Raw genomic sequence first — 19,898 nt, forward strand, 5'->3', positions numbered from 1 at the left:
TTAATGTTAATGTAGTTTTTTGATTATTTATTATTTTGTTATTTTTAGATTTAGGTTGGTTTAGTAGCTTTAATTGATTTCAAAAAAAAATTTTGCATTTTTGAGTTTTTGGAAATTTTAAAGGTAAGTTAAATTAAAGTAATTTAAATATAAAAAAAGCAATTTATTGGCAAATGTTTTATATTTTAATGTTTTAAATTTGTTACCAAGATGTGAAGTTTGGTAAAAAAATGTATTAATCTTGTTATTTCTGTTTATTTAAACAATTTTTTTATATTTTAGGTAACAGAAAATGAGGGAATTCAAGAGTAATCATGCTTCGGATTCTTTAGTTAAACTAAACACGTAAGATTTATATTTTTATATTATTTTGCAGTGTTATAGACTCAAAAAGTTGTTTTTAATTGTTTTTTTAAGTGATAGAAAAACAGAAAAGAAATATTGTGACTTTATAATCAAAGTTGAAAATCATGAGTTCTCAGTTCACAAATCTATTCTTGGAGTTTTTTCTGATTTTTTTGGCAATATGTTTACAAGCAAGGTATAATAATATTTGCTTAAAAAACAAGTTTTGCATATTATGGCACTACTTTGTTTGATATTTTAAATTTTTGTTTAAAAGATGAGAGAAACTTATGAAAACACAGCTGATATTCAAGGAGTAAGTCTTGAAAGTATGGAAACCATATTAGAGTTTATCTACACTGAGAAGATTAAAGTTGGGTCTGAGAATGCTTGGGATCTTTATACTTCAGCTGATTACTTGCAAATACCAAGTATTTTAAATTATTGCATTAATATTTATTTTAAAAGAATTCTAGTTTTTATTTGAAAAATGTAAGCTGGGTATGGTACATGAAAAAAGTTAACTAATAGTTTATACTTGCCTATGTAAATTTAGTTATGTGTATTACTTTAATAATTTATACCATTTATATATATAGGTGTAAAAGAATATTGCTTGGATCTTTTGATTGAAAAAGTTAATCTTCAAAATTGTGTGAGCAATTTAAGTTTCAGTGTAAAGTATAACGAAACTAAACTTGAGGAAAAATGTCAGACTTTTATTGATCAACAGTTTGAAGAAGTTGTTCAACAAAGAAAATTTTATCAACTTGATAAGGATGAAATGTGGGCTATTTTAGAAATTAAAGAGAAAAAGGTGAAACCACTCAAACTAATTGACAAAAGTTATAATTTATTCAACCTAAATTATACCCAAGTTTATTTTTTATCACAATTTTTAAAACCAAGATTTTGTGCCTAATAATTAGAAATTAATAAATTAATTAAATGGTTTAGAATACTTCTTCTGCCGAGGAAATTGCTTACAATGCTGTGATAAGTTGGATTAAATTTGACAAGGATGAACGTCAAAAATATTTTATGCAATTTTTTCGATTACTAAAGTTGGAAATAATGAGAAAAAGTTTTATTAAAACTGTTATTAGAAATGAGGTTTGTTTGTAACAACATATTTAAAATTTACATTATAATTTAATGCGTTTAGGCTAATTTTTAGTTTTTTAAGGAATTAGTGAATGAATTTAACGAATGTTTCAAATTAGTAGTGGATAGTTTGTTATCTGATGTTACTGAAATAAAAGTTAATAAAGAAGAAAATGGCAAGTTAAATGGTGAATCAATTAAAATTTTTTAAATTTTGTAATTAAAAAATAATTAAATAAGATAAAAGTATTTTTATAACATGTTTGTTAAAATCCAACAGAGTTTGTAATGGTGGGTGGTTTAAACACAAGTAAAGAAGTTATTAAATACAACCCAACAAGCAAACATTTAACTGAATTGCCTGTAAGTTTTAATTTTTTTTTTATTTATTATTTTTAATATTACTACTTTTCTATGTAAAACATTAGAAATGTAACTCGGAAATGTAACTTTTTTTTTATTCTATATACAATTCTATATATTTTAGAATCATAAAATTGATCGAGTTGGAGCAGCTTCTGTTAACTTAAATCAACAAATTTATGTTTTTGGTGGAAATGCTAAACCTGAATCAGTAGAAATGTTGGACTTAAATGATTCAAAATCTGATTGGAAGGAAATAACTTTAATGGATATTGGAAAAAAATATGCAGCAGCTGCTGTTTGGAAGGGTAAATATTTTACGTAAATGTTTATTATATTGAGATTTAATATTTTTACCAATTAATTGATTTTTTATTTTTTTTAAGTTTTCCTAATTAACATTATAATAGTTTAAATCTGTATTATTAAGTTTTAAAAAAAATCTAAAATTTCTTTTAAAATGTGATAAACCTATTTTTCTTCAGACAATATTTATGTGACTGGTGGAAATAGTAGTTGCAAATCTTGTGTGAAATTTGATCCTAAACTTAATTCTTGGACAGAACTTAGTGACATGTTAGTTGGAAGAAGTTACCATGCATTGTGTGCTCACAATGGTAAAAGTCTAGATATTGATATAGTTTTATTATTACAAAAATACTAAATTTTTTTAAGGGTTTCTTTATGCCATTGGTGGATTTTGTGGTGGACAATTTCTTAATTCAGCCGAACGCATAAATTTAAAATCAGAAAAGTGGGAAATGATTCCATCAATGTTAAACAAAAGATATGGATTAGCTGCAGTTTTGTTAAATCAGCATATCTACGTAACTGGTAATTTTTCAACATTTTCAGTAGAACCTCAGTTTTGGTATATTTAAATAATTACTCTTAGATAATGTTAAGGATTAAATTATTTTAATTACAGTAAATCAATTCACAACTACATTACAACTATTATTGATGCTATATTATGTATTTAATTGCTTAAATTACTTAACAATAGGTGGCAATGATGGTTATATTGATCTAAAATCAGTAGAAAAATTTTGTTTTGATCAAAATGACTGGTCTGAGGTTGCTTCACTTAATGAGGCAAGGTATCTTCATTCAGCTTGTGTTTTACAAGAAAAGATTTATGTTGTTGGTGGCAAGTAAGAATTTGTTATATTTTAAATTTATAATTAATAAAAATATAAGTTAGAGTTGTAGTTGTTAGTTAGGTTAAGATGAAAATAATCTTAAGATGAAAATATATAGTAGGTTATTTAAACTCTTCGTAATAATTATTATCTGAATGCTAAATTGCATATTTTTTCTATTAATTTGTTTAAAAAAAATGTTTTGTCATAAATTATGCATTATAGGGACAACAAAACAATAGAAGTTTATGATCCACAACTCAACACCTGGAAGTTTGAGACTGGATTTCAAAAGTTTATTTCTCTAGCATCTGTTATTTCGATTTAATTAAAAATATTTTATATTTTGTGGCAAATTTATTGATTTTATGAAATTTGGCACAAAAGTAACATATTTTAAAAATAATAACTATTAAATTAAAATTAATTTACAGTTATTTGTTATTTTAAAACAAGCAATTTTACATTTTTAAGTGGGGTATTTTATTTATTTTTTATTGTTTTTTTTTAAATACTGTAAACATCATTTTCAGATTTTTTTATTATATTCATATTTTCAAAATGTAATTGCTTTAGATTTTCTAGCTGTGATTAATAATTTTAAAATCAAGTTAAGCTGATCTCTTAAATTGAATTATTTTTTTGAATATGAATTTTCTGTGTTCCTTAAAAAAATTTTATGATATTGATTTGAATATTATTAGTTTTTATAACTTATGCAAAGTCATTACTGTTTATTTTGGTAATCTTGTTTTGTTGCTTTTTTATAGGTTTAAAATTTACATTTATAAAAGTTAAATTTAACCTAACTTGTTAAATTGTTTGTTACACATTTGATTCAATTTGAAAATTAAGTAAAAGGTATGTGTTAATTAAACTTTTATATTTCAAATTTCTGTTTTATTTTTGTTATTTTTTTTACAAAAGAGATTAAAATTTATGTAAAAATATTATGCAATTAAGTCTTTTTAGTAAACCTATTTATGAATTAATAAAACTTTAATAATTTAAAATTGTTTTTTCAAATATAAATATTTTTGTAATTTACAATTAATTTTATTTTGCAAAATTTTATGTTTTAGATAATACAAAATGAAGGAATTCAAAAGTAATCATGCTTCAGATTCTTTTTTTAAACTCAACATGTAAGATATAAAATTAGTATGCATGTTTTTTTGTAATTGATTGTTAAATCATTTTAAAAATTAACTTTTAATAATCTAGTGATCGAAAAACAGAAAAGAAATATTGTGACTTTAAAATCAAAGTTGAAAATCAAGAATTTTCTGTTCACAAATCTATTCTAGGAGTTTTTTCTGATTTCTTTGGAAAGTTGTTTACAAGCAAGGTATTATATTATTATTACTTAGTTTAAAAATAATTTTTGTGTAATATGGCACTAAACCTTGTTTAATAATTTTATTTTTATGTTTTAAAGATGAGAGAAAGTTATGAAAACACAGCTAACATTCAAGGAGTAAGTCTTAAAAGTATGGAAACCATATTGGAGTTTATCTACACTGAAAAGATTAAAGTTGTGTCTGAGAATGCTTGGGATCTTTATACTTCAGCTGATTACATGCAAATACCAAGTATTTTAACTATTTTATTTAAAACTTATTTAAAATGCTTTAAAAGTAATTTCACTTTATAGAAACTGCTTTACTTAGCTAGTTGGTAACGTAAATTAAAATGAACATATATTACTTTAATAAATTGATAATGCTAACATGTGTTTACAGGTGTAAAAGAATTCTGTTTGGAAATTTTAATTAAAAATGTCAATCCTGAAAATTGTTTGAGCAATTTAAGTTTTAGTGTAAAATACAATGAAAAAAAACTTGAAGAAAAATGTCAAACTTTTATTGATCAACATTATGGAAAAGTTATTCAACAAAAAGGGTTTAATCAACTTAACAAGGATGAAATGTTGGCCATTGTTGAGATTAAAAATAAAAAGGTAAAGTACTTTGATTTAGTAATTATGATATTTAAACCTATTTGTAACATTTATAAATTAAAAAAAAAATATTTTTTTTTTAATTGATTAAAATTTGAATTTAACTTAGAATTCTTATTACGCTGAGGAAAGTGCTTACAAGGCTATGCTTGGTTGGATTAAATTTAAAAAAGACCAGCGTCAAAAATATTTTTTGGAATTGTTTCAATTGCTGAAGTTGGACAAAATGAGGAAGGGTTTTATTAAATGTGTTGTACATAAAGAGGTTGTCTATTTTAACAAATGTCTTTATATTTTACAAATTTTTATTAATGATGTAAAAGGGATTAAACGCTTCTTATTTTTTAACAAGGAATTGGTCAACAGTTCCAATGAATGTTTGAATCTAGTTGTTAACAGTATTTTGGCTGATGTTTCTGAAATAAAAGTTGAAGAAGAAGAAAATGTTGAGTTTAATGGTGACCAGTTTTAAGTTTTAATTTTGTATAATCTATTGTGCAATTACATTATTGTGTTTAACTTTTAACTTGTTGTCAGATCACACCGAGTTTAATTTAATTATATTGGGTGGAGAAAACACTAGTAAAAAAGTTATTAAATATAATCCAACAACTAAACAATTTACCAATTTACCAGTAAGTTTTATTTTTATGCTTTAAAAATAATCCTTCAGATTTATTTTATTTTTTGTAATATTATTTAAATTGGGTTTAAAGTGTTTACATTATTTCTATGTGACATTTTATTTTTTAAAAATGCGTTTTTAAGTTATGCAGTGTAGCATTTTGATTTTTTTGAAGGGGTATTTAATTTTATAGAACATGAAAATTGATCGAGTTGGAGCAGCTTCAGTTAACTGGAATCAACAAATTTATGTTTATGGTGGAAATGCTGAACCTAATTCAGTAGAAATGTTGGACTTAAATGATTCAAAATCTGATTGCAAGAAAATAACTCCAATGAATATTGGAAGAAGATATGCAGCAGCTGCTGTTTGGAATGGTATAAGTTTTATTTTTTTAAATTATTATTTTTTAAAAATGCATGTCTTCGCTTAAAATTTGTTAGAGGTAAATGTTATGTAATTGATTATTGATACTTTTTATGCAACTTTTGTAACTTTTGATTACTAACTATTAACCTTTATATCCAACAAAAATTAAACTTTTTATTTTAAGTTTTAAATTTTTTTAATTTTGACCTAACTCCAATCCATATAAAAATATATTTACTACAAAAACAATTATTATTTATAATTGATTTTTACAAAATATTTTATAATAATTAATTTTATTTTAAAGGGTATAACATTGATTTTTTATTAAATAATTTTAGAAATAAATATTATTTGTGTTAAAATAAACCTATTTAATATTTTATTAAATAAAATTATAATATTTGCGCAACAAATTATTCAAAATAATCTACTGGTTATTTTTGTAGAAAATATTTTTGTGACGGGTGGATTTGATAATTTCAAATCTTGTGTGAAATTCGATCCCGAACTAAATTCTTGGACATATCTTAGTGACATGTTGGCTGAGAGAAATTGTCATGCATTGTGTGCTCACAATGGTAAAAATACATTTTAATGTTATAGATATTTAAATGTTAATTTACAAAACTTTGTTTTTTTTTTAAATCTATTAATATACGATTAGTATTTAGAATTCTTTACTTTTTAAGTTTTTTTCCATATTTAATTTTTAAGGATTTCTTTATGCCATTGGCGGATTTATTCTTAATTCAGCTGAGCGCATGAATTTAACATCTGGAAAGTGGGAAATGATTCCATCAATGTTAAATAAAAGACACGGATTAGCTGCAGTTTTGTTAAACCAACAAATTTATGCAATTGGTAATTTTAAATAGACTTTATATAATTAACTAAGCTTTGGATTTTTCATTTTACTTTTTTTCAAATTTTTTATAATATTTTATGAATTTATTCATGTAGAATTGATTTAAATAATGTACACAAATGTACACACTCTTATTTCTTTAAAATTATCTATTTAAATTTTTTATAAAATAAATTTAATCAAAAGGTGGGTTTAATGGTTCAAATGATCTAAAATCAGTGGAAAAATTTTGTTTTAACAAAAATGCCTGGTTTGAGGTTGCTTCACTTAATGAGGCAAGAAGTTATCATTCAGCTTGTGTTTTACAAGGAAAAATCTATGTTATTGGCGGCAAGTAAGTTGTTATAATAATTGCATTTCATGTTATTAAAAAATTATGTATGTTTTTTTGTTATATTGAAAAGAAAAATTTATAAAAAAGTTACACATCTACACAACTTTTTATTATAGTAATAACAACAAAACAATGGAGGTTTACGATTCACAACTTGACAAATGGAAGATTGAGACTGAATTAAAAAATGTTGTATATGAAGCATCTGTTGTTGTGGTTTAGTTAATGCTACGCCAACCACCTGAACCCATTGGTTTGTGAATTCAAAACTGTTCCTATTTACTAACTAGCTAAATCACAAGCATGTTGAACAGATTTACAAAAAAAAATACAATATTAGTTTCGTCTTAATGAAATTTTGCTGAAAGATTTAAAATTTAAAGACTACGTGTAAGCCCTCAAATTGTTTATAAACTTTTGTGTTTCACAAAATAATTTTGATTAGTTTACTGTATTTTTGCATATGTTAAAATACGTTAAACTCATTAGTTCATGATTCTTTGCGCTGTACGCAATAACTAATACACACTGTTCTTATTACATTTACCACTTCTTATTACTTAGGCAGTTTGTGGTTCTAAAATTGCTGGAAGACCGTAAAGTGCAATAATCAAGTATTTTTAAAAGTATTATATTCTTGTACTACAGAAACAAAACCAAGTATTTTTAAACCGTGTTTTAAAATTAAATAATCTAAATAATTTAATTGCTTTTTATTTGTTATAATCTTTTTCGTTTTTTAATCTATATATTTTTATCACATTTTTATGAATTATTAGTTGATTTTTGAATGTTCTTATGCAAATGAAACACTATTAATCGATGGATGTAAAAAAATATCATAATTAATCAAATAAAGTTTCATCGTAAAATACAAACAATCGTTTTCACGTTTTAAATGAAACACGTTAATTAGTTACGCGAGTCTTCCCTTTAAGCAAAAACCCGTTTTAAAGAAGGCAAAACGTCATCATTTGCGAGAAAAGTATGTAGTGTAAGGTTGTCGAGGCAAATAAAAAGTTTTAAGTATCTACTTTGGAGTAGGTTAATATCTTAATTTTAAAATTAACGTTGGCTTTGAACTTTAGTACAGTAGCATTTAAATCATTTACACGCTTCAGAATAATATGATACAAGTGTATATATACAAATGAAAGATTTAAAACTTTATAACGTGTTTAACAAAATAGCGACGATGTTGAATATAATTTATCTTCGTTGTTTAGCTTACAATAATAAGTCAACAAATTGAATTGAAAATTATTACGTTACAACAATGAATATTTGGATATATTTTAGAGTTGTATGAAATTGTCATTGCTTAAGGCAAAGAAATATAATACGTTATGTAGCTTATAGATAAGTAATCTATAAAATGATAAAAAACAACAAAGTTAAAATAACAATTGTTTAAACTTATTGTTTGCAAGTTTATGCCCGCGGTAAACAACATTCCTACAGAAAAAGTTAATTTACTTTAATAAACGAGTTTAGTTAAATAAAATCTGTGTATGCAAATGTATGTGCATATTTTATAATTTTCAAAATGTCTTATACGAACGGTGATTTATTTTTTAAGAACCACAATGCTAGATTAATGTTTTGAAATAAAATAAAAACAACGCATTTAAATATCAGTAATATTAGTTTTTTTTTTAATTTTTTTTGACCTGTTCGACCTGAACTAATCATAAAACCTTATTACATACATAAGCGTTACTTTAAATTTTATTTTCTTTAATTATTATAAAAACCATAACAAGGCAATACATGTATTTTTAAAACAATATTAAATATATTATTCTCCATGAAAGCTATGGCTGCAATACATAATTATTAGAAGTATTTAAAGAAATTGCGTTTACCCAAATTGAATACCTAAGAAAAGAGATATTCTTTATTTTTACTAGTTTCGCACCAAGTATACTTTGACGTCGTATTTATGACTTAAAAAACTTAAATTTTCAAAAAAGTTAAAAACATATTGTAAATAAAAATATTTAAAAATGAAAAGTTTAAACATTTTAAAATTTCAATTTTTAATTTGACTAACTTTGTCACCAATATACGATCAATTTCACAAATTAAAAAAAAAACGATTTTTAGGATATTAAATTTACTTTCCTGTAACAACTGTCATTTCTGAAATACTAATAAAAAATATTAAAATCTACAAAAAGTATGGACATATTACTAAAATAGTTCTTAAAATTTAAAATTATTTGTTTTACTAGAGCGCATTTGTTAAGCTGAAATATAAAATATTTGAACGGATTTCGTGTTGACTAAATCTGGCCCCAATTGAACCTATGACATCATGTTTAAATAAAATGTAGTAACTACAAAGAGTTAAAAAAATTAAATCTTAAACTTTCTTTAACCCTAACAGACTAAGTAACGTAAGGAACTAAATCCAAAAATAATATTTAAATTTATTAATATTCGTGAACGTTATGGACATATTTCATAAAAATCTCCGTTTCCTGAAAATTAAAATGAGTTTATTTGTTTAAAGCACGTTTGTATAAATTAAATACTTGATAAAGACGATCGTAAGTATTTAATAACAAAACAGTTCGAACGAATTTTTGATTTTACTTTTTTGGACTTCAAACGAACCTGTGACGTCATATTTATATACAATCCAATACAAAAATTAAATTTATTTTTCAGATTTTGAATTGAGTTAACCATAATACTCGTAGTGACGTAAGAAAATAAATTTCAAAATACTTATATTTATAAAAGTTATGGACATATTACATAAATATTGCTAATTTTTTTAATTTAAAATTAGTAGTTTAATTTTAAACGTATGTGTCTAATTTAAATACCTAATAAAAAAATTCGTAAAAATATTAAAAAAACAAAAAAGTTACAGCGATTTTTTGGTTGGACTTATTTGCCCTTAACTGACCTTATGACGTCATATGCATAGGTAAATTTTGGCATAAAATTTTCAACAACTTTTTTTTCAGATTTGAAATTGTATTTAATATATTAATCGCTGCGGAAGTAATTGACCAAATTTTAAAATAATAGTAAAAAATATAGATTTTCATAAAAGGGCATATTACATAAATATCGCTAATTTTTAAAATTCAAATTTAATAGTTTTATTTTAACAGTATGAGGGTAACTTAAATACTAGATAAAGAAATTCGTAAAATCATTTAAAAAAAATTTGGATTCGAATTATTTGCCCTTAGCTGAGCTTTTGAGATCATATGTGTATGTAATTTTTGGATAAAATTTTCGAAAATAAATTTCAGTTTCTAAATTCGATTTAATATAACGCAAATAGTTTAATTTGAACTGTATTTGTCCAACTTAAATACTAGTTACAGCCTTTTTTAATATCTTGGAAAAACCTATTATATAACTGATATGTGCTTTCTATAGGAGTTGTGGAAGACAACATTAAACACTTTTGGCAATCTTTCAAATTGTATTATAAGCATACTAAACGTAATGAAAACTTGTTTTATTTAAATAAAGTAAAAAAAAATTTGGAAAAGCGTTTTTTTTTGCGTTTTCGGCAAGAGCCTTGTTGTTTTTACCAATTTTGCCCAAAAATCAAAAAAATAACTTTGAACATTTTTTGCAAAAAAAAGCTTATATTGTGTTATGTAACATCTTAACACCTTCAATTATACGTTTTTATCAAAACTATAGAAAATTATTTTTTTTCAAAACAGCTATTTTTTTCTATTTTCTACAAGGGTTAGGATTGGGGCAATAAATAAAACCAATTTCGTTTCTTATATTACAACGCAAAGTGTGCGCGCCCACTAAAGGATTGCACAAGTTAAATCAATGTACCCGGTTAGAAAAAAGACTTGAATTGCTCAATCGGCACAAAACCCTCAAAAAACAAAAATCAGTCAAGTGAAAATGTAAACAAACTTGCTTTGATTTCGGATATCAGATAAACAAATCCTATTTGTGGTTATCGCATTTTTAACTATTTTTGCTTAAGACTTATATACCATTTATTCTATAAACAGTTTAAATATAAATATTTAAAAGCCTTGTTTTTCCTGTATTAAAATGATAAAATAATAAAGGTAAACATGTTATAAATTGCACACAAAATTTATGCGATAAATGTTGTATTAACCAAGAGAAAATAGCATCTAAATAATATCAATTTAAGGCAGGATCCAATAAACAAGATAAAAAAAATTAAATCTGATTTTTTTTTAATTTCTGGACAAAGTTATATATGCATTTGACAATACAAGAACACTTGGTGTTAAAATAAGTCAAAACAAAAAAATTGCTAAAAAAAACTTTTTTTAAGTTTAAATAATTTTGCGATTTTTTATCTAGAATCCAAATTATTAATATGCGCTTTCAATAATTTCGGTATTAAAAAAATTATCTATGTAATGTAACCAGAACTAATATTAATCGTAATATTTAAAAAAATGGTTCATTACGTCACTGCGGCTGTTATCGTGAGTCGATCTTATCTTTCAAAGTATATCTTTCAAATTAATACCAATTATTTAAAAAAAAATTACAAAATTAAATATGCGTATGTCCTTATATGGTTTCTTGATGATAAACAAGTGGTATAACACAACTTGCGTATAAAGTGTAATAGTCGTACTAAAAACAAAATAAATTTATAAATATGTCTTTTTTATTTTGTAAAAAAAATCCTATATCGCCCAATTTTAGGAACTATTTACGTATCTCTATAGGAAATTACCAGGTAAACACAAAAGACCCATAATCTCAAAAACTAGCCTAGGGTACTTCTTTCAGCATTACTTGGGGATTTTATAGTAGGTAATATTTACGTACGTTGCATTTGCCCGATTAGGTTGCAAATACAAAGTATTTTAGTTTATTAAATTTGGTAGTCATGACGTCAATCCATTATATTTTTAAGTCGTACCTGCGTAGTTATATTTTACTTTTTTAACTTTTTAAAAAGTAATATTTTACAAACGGGACTTTTTAACTCTGCTGTTACCTCTTGTATTTAAATTGTAAAGCACTGTACTTAGGCACCTGGCCCTTTGTAAAGTAATTTTTAGGACCTATACCGTGATAACCTTTTTGGGAAAATGTTTTTTGGGAATATTTTAAACCATGGCACTTATAAAAAAAAATATTAAAAGTTATATCAAACATATAGATAAATGTTGTATAAAATTAAAAAATGATTTTAATTATTATAAAGTTTTTTTTTTATGATTGGCAATTTAAAAATAGCAACTTGAAACTGATCCTGAGGTAATCTACTGCTATTTATTGTAACAATAAAATAAACATAAAGCCTAATTTGTTATGCAATTTGCATTACGGAAATCGAATATCGAATTAGGGTTTGTCACTACCTCCATAATCGAACAGATAGACAAAGAACCCGTTTTGAAACAGTTTACGGAATGGGGAAGTTGGCATCACAAAAAACCTGTAACCTGAAGGGTGTTTTTTTTATTTTAGGCTTATATTGAAGAACCATTGCCCTTCCCTTATTTTTGATACTTTTTAAGCTAACGGTGTGTTTGAGTAAACTTAGTTTAAAAAATTACGATAGGAAACGTTCGAATACGTTCTGTTTCTAACAGAATGACTGCACAAACAAAAGGTACAAACTTAAAATCAAAAAAATCAATATATAAAATAGAATTAAAAAATTAAATATAAGATATACATTTGCTTTTGAAAATTAGATATACGGCTTCTTAATTCCGATGACGGATGTGGTGAATATCTCCCTACTTCAACTTACGCTAAAGTTCTAGCAAGTCAGATTGAAAGAGTTGATACGCCGATTACGTTAGGTATTTTCGCAAAGTGGGGCAACGGCAAATCGTTTCTGCTCAAGAATATTCAAGGTAAAAAATCGTTTCTGCCTAAGAATATTTAAGGTAAAAAATTATTTGTGATGAGAAATATTTAAGTAACTAATTACATGAAACTTAAACCAAAATAGCTCAGTTAGATTTTTTTGTTATGAGATGTTAACGTTAAAAGTGTTTTAAGCAGTCAAAATTATAAAATTATATGATAACAGAATTTGATATTTTTGTTTATATGATAACAGAATTAATATTTTTGTTTGTTTTTAGATATTCTTAAACGGCCAGCAAAATCACATAAAAATAACTTTTTGTGTCGGAGCGTGAGTTTTTGGACTTTGAGTCTTTCTTTTCTGGCAATATGTATTTTGTTGCTGGTATCCCCCTTCGAGATAGTTCATATAGATAATACTGAAACCATGCGTGTAGGAATATGCGTCGCCGTGTTGTTTTTGCTCATATTAGTATTACTTCGCTTTTCATTCGACGTTCGACTGAAAAAGTACGGAATACGTTTTGGGATGGTCTTGTTATATGCCCGTTTTACCAAGCTTCCAACTTGGAGAAACAAACAAATGGGTAATCTTTCGACTACTGAAAATACCGAAGAAAAGAATAAAAACAAGAAGTAAGTATAAAGATAAAAAAATTCAAAAAGCATTTATTTTAAAAATGAACAGTTCTGCAAACATATACATTTGGTGTTTTTGCTTTTATTTTATTTTAACGTAGTTGATAAACCATTCACGCTAAGTCATAAAAGCCATTGGTATTAAAAGATTTAGAGAGCTCCACTTTAACATAACCTTACCAAATAGCCTAGAAACAATGTATTTTTTTAAATTTCTTGAATTAAATTTTGGGTACACGTAATTTAATTTTTTTTTTTATAAAGAAGGTATATTTTTGTCAACTTTAACGCTTGGAAGTACGCTGGCGGTGATAATTTGTGGGCGGCTATTATCCTAGCATTAGCCAACCAACTCGAAAAAGAGTTTAGTTCCTTTACAACAAGGCTTTTCCGGTCCCTGAACTTAGACAAAGTACAAAACTATGAGGAATCCGAAACCGGCAAAAATAAAAACCACCAACGACCAAGTTTTTTTACGCACTTTTGGAAATATCCTAAACGGCATTGCTACTTTCCTGATCTTTATTGCATTTGTAGCATTACCCTTACGGTTCTTATTATTCCTGTCTTCGTGTTTGTTGCTATTAATTCTATCCATGTGAAACACAACGGACATGTCGATAAACATGTGAGTAGATTATTCAGCACTTAGTAACTGTTATAGATGTTTTTACGATAGACTAGGCAATCTTGAATGTAAACATTATATATCGTAAACACATCTTCAAAGTTTTACAAAACTTATCATGTTATTTAGAAGGAGAGCATTATTGAACAAAGCATTGCTTGGCTTCCTGCTGGAATTGGGGTAATTTATATTTTGGTGTCGGTCGTATGGGCTTTATACCGTTCACAGACTAATCGCCTTGTGGCTGCACTGCAAGGTGTAAGTGCTAATTTAGCGAGTGAATTGGGTTTCATGCACATAGTTCAACAAGAGGTAATTTTTTTACCAACTTAATCACTGAATTTAATAATTTTAACGGTCCATCAATAGAAATTCTAAAATAAGTTATTCTTGACAGGTACAATATATGATCGACTTGATATCAACAGTTGAATTTATTTACGATGTGAAATATAAAGTTATCATTTCAATTGATGATCTAGACCAAATTTCTACAAACAAAGTAAGAAAATAGTATTTACTAATTTGTTTCAACAAATTTTCTTACTTAAAAAAAGTTGTTTGTTAAATTATTGACTTCAAGTTAGTCCCTTACAATGATTAGACCGTAAAATTGTTTTTTAAAGGCTAATTTGGTTCTGGAAGCTGTTAACATCTTATTAAGTCACCCGCATTCCCCCTTTGTTTCCCTGATTGCTGCAGATTCAAGTATGTCAGTACCTGATGCGAACAAAAATAATATCACTCACGAGTATCTTATGAAGATTATAGACGTTCCATTTTGCCCACAAATTGTAAGTAAAACTGTTTCTTAGCCCTTGCATTTTATTTGTTATAATAAGATATGTTTAAAAATTCTAGTTTTTCCTATATAATTAGAAAGTCGTTTTCTTCTATTGATCCGTGTTCATACGTAAAGCTGCTCAAAACTAAAAAATATTTGTTCGAGTCAAATTTTCTCTTCCAGGTAACAGACGTCAACAAAGAAAATTACGTTGCTGGCCTTAACAAGAAAATAGGTTTCAACGAAAATTACGTTGCTGGCCTTAACAAGAAAATAGGTTTCAACGAAACACAAGCACCAAATTCACAACTTCAAGGTTTGGTTTAATAAGTCTGGTTAAAAAATAATTAGCGAATAAGACTAAATCAAACATAAAGTTAGTTTATCTTTTACGCTGTTATAAAAAAATGTAAAAATCAAGTGCAATCAAAATACAATCATTTCTAAAGATAAAAGCTACTTAAGACAGTTACTTTTAAAAAAAAAATTAGATTTTGGACCTGAATCTCAGGAAAACAAAAATACAGAAGAAACCCTAGGCAAGATGTACAATATATACAAGTAAGTAAAACTGATTAGACTTTTTAATACAGTGAAACATAACATGCTATTTTTATAAAATTGTGAATTTTTAATAGAGAGCATTTGAAAGAGACTGAAGTTGTTAAGCATTTAAGGGGCAATCTTAGAAGCATTAAACGAATATACAACGTAACTTTGTTAACTGCAGCAATGGCGACTTACATACCGCCTCAAGTAAGTTAAATTAACATTTATTTTGCTGTAACCTAAGAACAAAAAAAAGAACTTAGTAAATTAAGACAAAAAACCTTTGGTTTAATATACTATTTGACCCTCCAAAAATTTAAACTAAACCTTAAAACGAATTTATTTTTAAGTTAACAAGCCCAAGCAATTCATCAGACGTAAACGCCCAAAATGCAAATCAAACACAAGTTACTCATTCGATAACAGGTGCTAACAATTATTTAATAATCCAAAATTTGCAAATAAAATAGCTGGTCACAACATTAAGTAACCATAAAACTAGCTTTAAAACATTAACAACCCATAAATAGTTTAAAAATACGTTTTGATATACTTTAAATCCAAATAAACAGCGTGTTGTTATCGTTAAATAACAAACGTATGAGCCATCATGCCATAACTGTAGTTTAAAACCGTATATAAATAAAATCTGAATTTATTGATTTAGATGACGCTTTTGTCAAGAACTTAGTTACCTGGGTTATTTTAACCGAGCAGTGGCCTTACAGAGGCATGTTTCTTGTCCGCGCTATAGAAGAAATCGACAACATTAGTAAAGATGACGACTTATTCACGATCTATGATAGGTAATAAACTAAATTATATCACTCTTATTAAAAAGCAAAAGTTAAATTTGTATGGTTGGTATATTATAGTAAATAGTACTCACATATAGGTTGTAAATTAATAGAAAATAAACAAACAGACTAAAAATATACCAAATTTCTAAATTCTAATTCAAGCTAAACCAATTGATGAATGTTATATTACCATATTAATAGACTGTAAAATCGACTTTAAAGCACACTAAAATATACATTAAACCAATTTTAGCTACTTTCTTACCGAGTTCGACCACAACGACAAAACAGTAAACCATATAGACGGGAATGAAACACACTTTGAAGAATTTATTAAAAAATATCCACTGACAAAGGAAACCTTATTACAGCTTTTTAAATATACGATTAATCTCGACCAAGGTTTAAAAAGTTTACTGACCAAGAAAAAGAAAATATTGACAAACTAAATCCTCTAATTTCAAACCGATTTAAAAAATTTTAAATTTTGTATATATAATCTTTTCATTGAAATTTTTAAACTTTTTGGTAGGCCTATTTTGTATTATCATGTTATTTTTATAAAAAAAAAATCTTACCAAAGCAGACTTCTTGTTAATCTTATATTTTATAAAAATCAACTTAAAAAACACTACAACGTATTTTTTTAACTCCAACTTTACATTAACCTTTTTAAAAATACTTTTCTTAAAGTTGCAAATTGCGTAAATTTATTGCTGTATTATACTTAACATGTAAAAATCTATATCAAACTTATAAGTAATTGCTAAAAATAAAATATATTGCACAGTCCATTGTTTTCTTAATTATATTTCTATATTAAAAGATTTTATTTAAATTATTATTTTACTGGTCTTGCAGTGGAGATATTACTCTTTCAAATCAGTAACCACTTTAAACAATTCTTCAAGGACTTTATCGATTTGAGAAACTGTTGTAGTTCTACCGGTCGAAATACGAATCGCGTTTGATGCCAGCTCTTCGCTGATATGAAAGTCCAGGAGAACTTGCGAGGGTTTACATTTGTTTGAATGACAAGCAGAACCCGTACTGCACGAAAATCCACTTACATTTTGCAAAATTTTAAAACCTTAATATTGTTAGAGGTTAAGTTGAAAAATGTTGATAAGCAGTAGCGTTTTGCATAAATTTGCCAAATACTAGACTCAAAGGCCTTATAAGTCGAATATCTTTATAAAATTTTGTAAAAAGTGTATTTTAAATATTATGTACAAAAAAATTGTTTTAAAGAGCTCATGATTGAAAAATGGAAAACGAAATTTTCTTGTTTACCTTCTAAACCTGCTCCAATAAAAGAAACATTACAAGTATTTGGTAATCTGTCAGCAAGCAAACCATTAATGTGAATTTTTTCACCAAATTTATTCTAAAAAAAAAAAGTAAAAAAAGGTCAATCATAAAACAATTAAAAACTTAATATAGGTTTTAACAAAAATTTATGTAAAATTAAATAAAAAGTACCTTTAATTTTTCTTCTAAATAGTCTCTCATTTTCCTCATATTTTCCTCATAAACTTTCAAATTTTTATTCACCAATTTTGCAGCACACCCCAACCCTGCAATCATCGGGGTGTTTTCTGTCCCCGCTCTCCAACCTCTTTCTTGTCCTCCCCCATAAATTAAAGGTTCAAAATGGGTTAAGTTGTTAAGATCATGAACATATAAAGCACCAATTCGAGGACCATAAAACTAAAGTAAATTTAAATTTTTTATAACGTAATGTAAAATACAAAAGATAACCAAGTTGTAATGATAGAATAAAGCTTTTTAATACAGATTAAGACTTGTTAAAATTAATAAATATTATAAAGAAATTAGTTTTCAAAAAAAAACAATAAAATTAACACCTTAATATTTTATTCAAAAATAAACCGAAGAGTAAAACTTACCTTATGTCCCACAATAGTAAGAAAATCCACATTTAAATCAACAACATCAATTGGAATTTTGCCTAGGGTTTGAGCAGCATCAGTATGTACATAAATAACATTTGACAATTCTTTTTCTTTCTTTTTAACGAGATTAGATATCTCCTTGATTTTCTAGTTGTAAAAATATGTTGTTAATAATATATGTAAAAAGTTTATGACAGATATATTTTGGCTTGTACAAACATATCTGGACTTTACCATTATTGTTCCAGTCTCATTATTTGCCATCATAATTGTAACAAGACAAGTGTTTGGCTGGATTGCTTTAACAACATCCAAGGGACAAATATCTCCACTTTTCTTGTTGATTGTAACTTTAGTTACCTCTAAAATAAAAGTTGTTAATATTTAATTATAAGTTATTTTCACTAAAGAGAAAAAAATTATTAAGCTTTTAATAGTTTAAAAAAATATAAAGCCTATATTTTTGGTGTTTTAGAAGAAAAATACTTTAAAACAAACACAAAAACATAATTTCTATTTAAATAAATCTAATTTAAAACCAAAATTAATCAATATTTACAAGCTAAGCAAAAAAATTTTGGCTTAATTTATGGTTTATAAATTATGCAATGCGTATTATATAAAACACTCTGAAAAAACAAAAATTAAAATCCTTAAATAATTTAAAAACACGTTTTTTTCACCTGCTTTTCCAGATTTCACAAGATAATTTATTGGGTTCAAAATCGAAGGATGTTCCACTGTTGAAGTCACAATATGGGGAATTCCCATGTTTACATGGGGCTCAGCAGGGTTATATTTATGTGCAGTGTTATACATGTTAACACAAGCGTTTATGACCCAGTTGTTTGACTCAGTTCCCCCGGAAGTAAAAATTATGTCACTCGGAGGACAGTTAATTGATTTTGAAACCTCGCTTCTTGCTTCTGTGATAAGTTTCTTTGCATTTTGTCCTTATATGTGTTTGGGTGATTTGATTATATTGTATATAAACATTTTGACACAAAAAATATTTAAAAATTAATTTATATGTACTTTTTAACAATATAAAACGTTTTTTTAACAGTTTAAATACACCTTAAAGATATAAAAAAAAACTTTTTTTTTTAAAATTGTTAGATAAAGAATTAACGTTTTACCTTCTTTGTAATTGCTACTTGGATTACCCCAAGCATTTCTTAAAGCTGAACTTATGCAGTCAATTACTTCTTCGGCTAATGGGGTTGTGGCATTGTAATCTAAATAAATCCTAGAATCGTTTTGTTGAGAATTTTGGATCGACATTTCTGTTTACAAATCGATATTTGTACACGTGACTTATCAAAATAAGGTGAATCCCCAATTATTTAGGAAACACTTAAACATTTCTAGTAACTACTTAAAAAAATTTATTTACATGTAATTTGAAAAAAAAATAAAATATTAGCACATGCAAAACAATTTTAAGTTTTTTATCAGCAAAATAAAAAATTAGCTAAGTAACTCTAATTGATGTTAAAACCAAATAACGTTACTTTTTACCATAAAATAAATGGACATTGATAATTTAAGGGTAAATAGCACAGTTAATAGCACACTAAATTTTTTTACATTTGCTTGATATTAAAAGTTGATATTCTTATTAAAAAAACAACAGTATGACGCGTCCAAATAAAATGCCT

The 19,898-nt window shown here is 25.8% G+C and overlaps 3 protein-coding genes across 3 annotated transcripts; 2 read left to right on the top strand and 1 right to left on the bottom strand.

The window, feature by feature from the left end:
• The first annotated feature begins 33 nt into the window (after positions 1-33).
• On the top strand, positions 34-7,963 carry LOC145753337 (uncharacterized). The gene is made up of 24 exons (XM_082569747.1): positions 34-123; positions 283-345; positions 418-541; positions 623-776; positions 945-1,162; positions 1,303-1,458; positions 1,523-1,637; positions 1,730-1,812; positions 1,937-2,120; positions 2,298-2,429; positions 2,488-2,646; positions 2,819-2,966; positions 4,046-4,099; positions 4,179-4,302; positions 4,393-4,546; positions 4,697-4,914; positions 5,024-5,179; positions 5,267-5,372; positions 5,452-5,549; positions 5,733-5,916; positions 6,358-6,489; positions 6,626-6,772; positions 6,963-7,110; positions 7,227-7,963. The coding sequence occupies exons 2-24, from the start codon at positions 293-295 to the stop codon at positions 7,330-7,332; spliced, it is 3,153 nt and encodes a 1,050-aa protein (XP_082425873.1). The 5' UTR covers positions 34-123; positions 283-292; the 3' UTR covers positions 7,333-7,963.
• A 4,698-nt stretch (positions 7,964-12,661) lies between these two features.
• LOC145753339 (kinase D-interacting substrate of 220 kDa-like) lies at positions 12,662-16,897 on the top strand. The gene is made up of 13 exons (XM_082569748.1): positions 12,662-12,715; positions 12,801-12,965; positions 13,200-13,557; positions 13,825-14,188; positions 14,318-14,500; positions 14,586-14,690; positions 14,815-14,982; positions 15,156-15,288; positions 15,464-15,533; positions 15,611-15,728; positions 15,872-15,947; positions 16,189-16,327; positions 16,575-16,897. Exons 1-13 carry the CDS (start codon positions 12,697-12,699, stop codon positions 16,768-16,770), a joined length of 2,094 nt encoding a protein of 697 aa, XP_082425874.1. The 5' UTR covers positions 12,662-12,696; the 3' UTR covers positions 16,771-16,897.
• Positions 16,898-17,101: 204 nt separating this feature from the next.
• LOC145752928 (selenocysteine lyase-like) lies at positions 17,102-19,521 on the bottom strand. The gene is made up of 7 exons (XM_082569300.1): positions 19,377-19,521; positions 18,921-19,190; positions 18,472-18,599; positions 18,232-18,384; positions 17,804-18,031; positions 17,615-17,708; positions 17,102-17,411 (listed from the first exon to the last, which is right to left on the bottom strand). The coding sequence occupies exons 1-7, from the start codon at positions 19,519-19,521 to the stop codon at positions 17,191-17,193; spliced, it is 1,239 nt and encodes a 412-aa protein (XP_082425426.1). The 3' UTR covers positions 17,102-17,190.
• Positions 19,522-19,898: the final 377 nt, after the last annotated feature.

This window comes from Corella eumyota, chromosome 5 (assembly GCF_963082875.1).
Source record: "Corella eumyota chromosome 5, kaCorEumy4.1, whole genome shotgun sequence".
NCBI lineage: Eukaryota > Metazoa > Chordata > Ascidiacea > Phlebobranchia > Corellidae > Corella > Corella eumyota.

What these genes read in the sequence shown, in the direction of transcription:
- LOC145753337 (XM_082569747.1), top strand. Translation starts at nt 293, where the DNA reads ATGAGGGAATTCAAGAGTAATCATGCTTCGGATTCTTTAGTTAAACTA. An exon ending in AGAAAATGGCAAGTTAAATG is followed by an intron (nt 1,638 to 1,729) that starts GTGAATCAATTA and finishes AAAATCCAACAG; the next exon opens with AGTTTGTAATGGTGGGTGGT. An exon ending in AACATTTAACTGAATTGCCT is followed by an intron (nt 1,813 to 1,936) that starts GTAAGTTTTAAT and finishes TATATATTTTAG; the next exon opens with AATCATAAAATTGATCGAGT.
- LOC145752928 (XM_082569300.1), bottom strand. Translation starts at nt 19,521, where the DNA reads ATGTCGATCCAAAATTCTCAACAAAACGATTCTAGGATTTATTTAGAT. An exon ending in TTACTATTGTGGGACATAAG is followed by an intron (nt 18,032 to 18,231) that starts GTAAGTTTTACT and finishes AATTTACTTTAG; the next exon opens with TTTTATGGTCCTCGAATTGG. An exon ending in ATTTAGAAGAAAAATTAAAG is followed by an intron (nt 17,709 to 17,803) that starts GTACTTTTTATT and finishes TTTTTTTTTTAG; the next exon opens with AATAAATTTGGTGAAAAAAT.
- LOC145753339 (XM_082569748.1), top strand. An exon ending in ACGGACATGTCGATAAACAT is followed by an intron (nt 14,189 to 14,317) that starts GTGAGTAGATTA and finishes CATGTTATTTAG; the next exon opens with AAGGAGAGCATTATTGAACA. An exon ending in CGACTTACATACCGCCTCAA is followed by an intron (nt 15,729 to 15,871) that starts GTAAGTTAAATT and finishes TTTATTTTTAAG; the next exon opens with TTAACAAGCCCAAGCAATTC.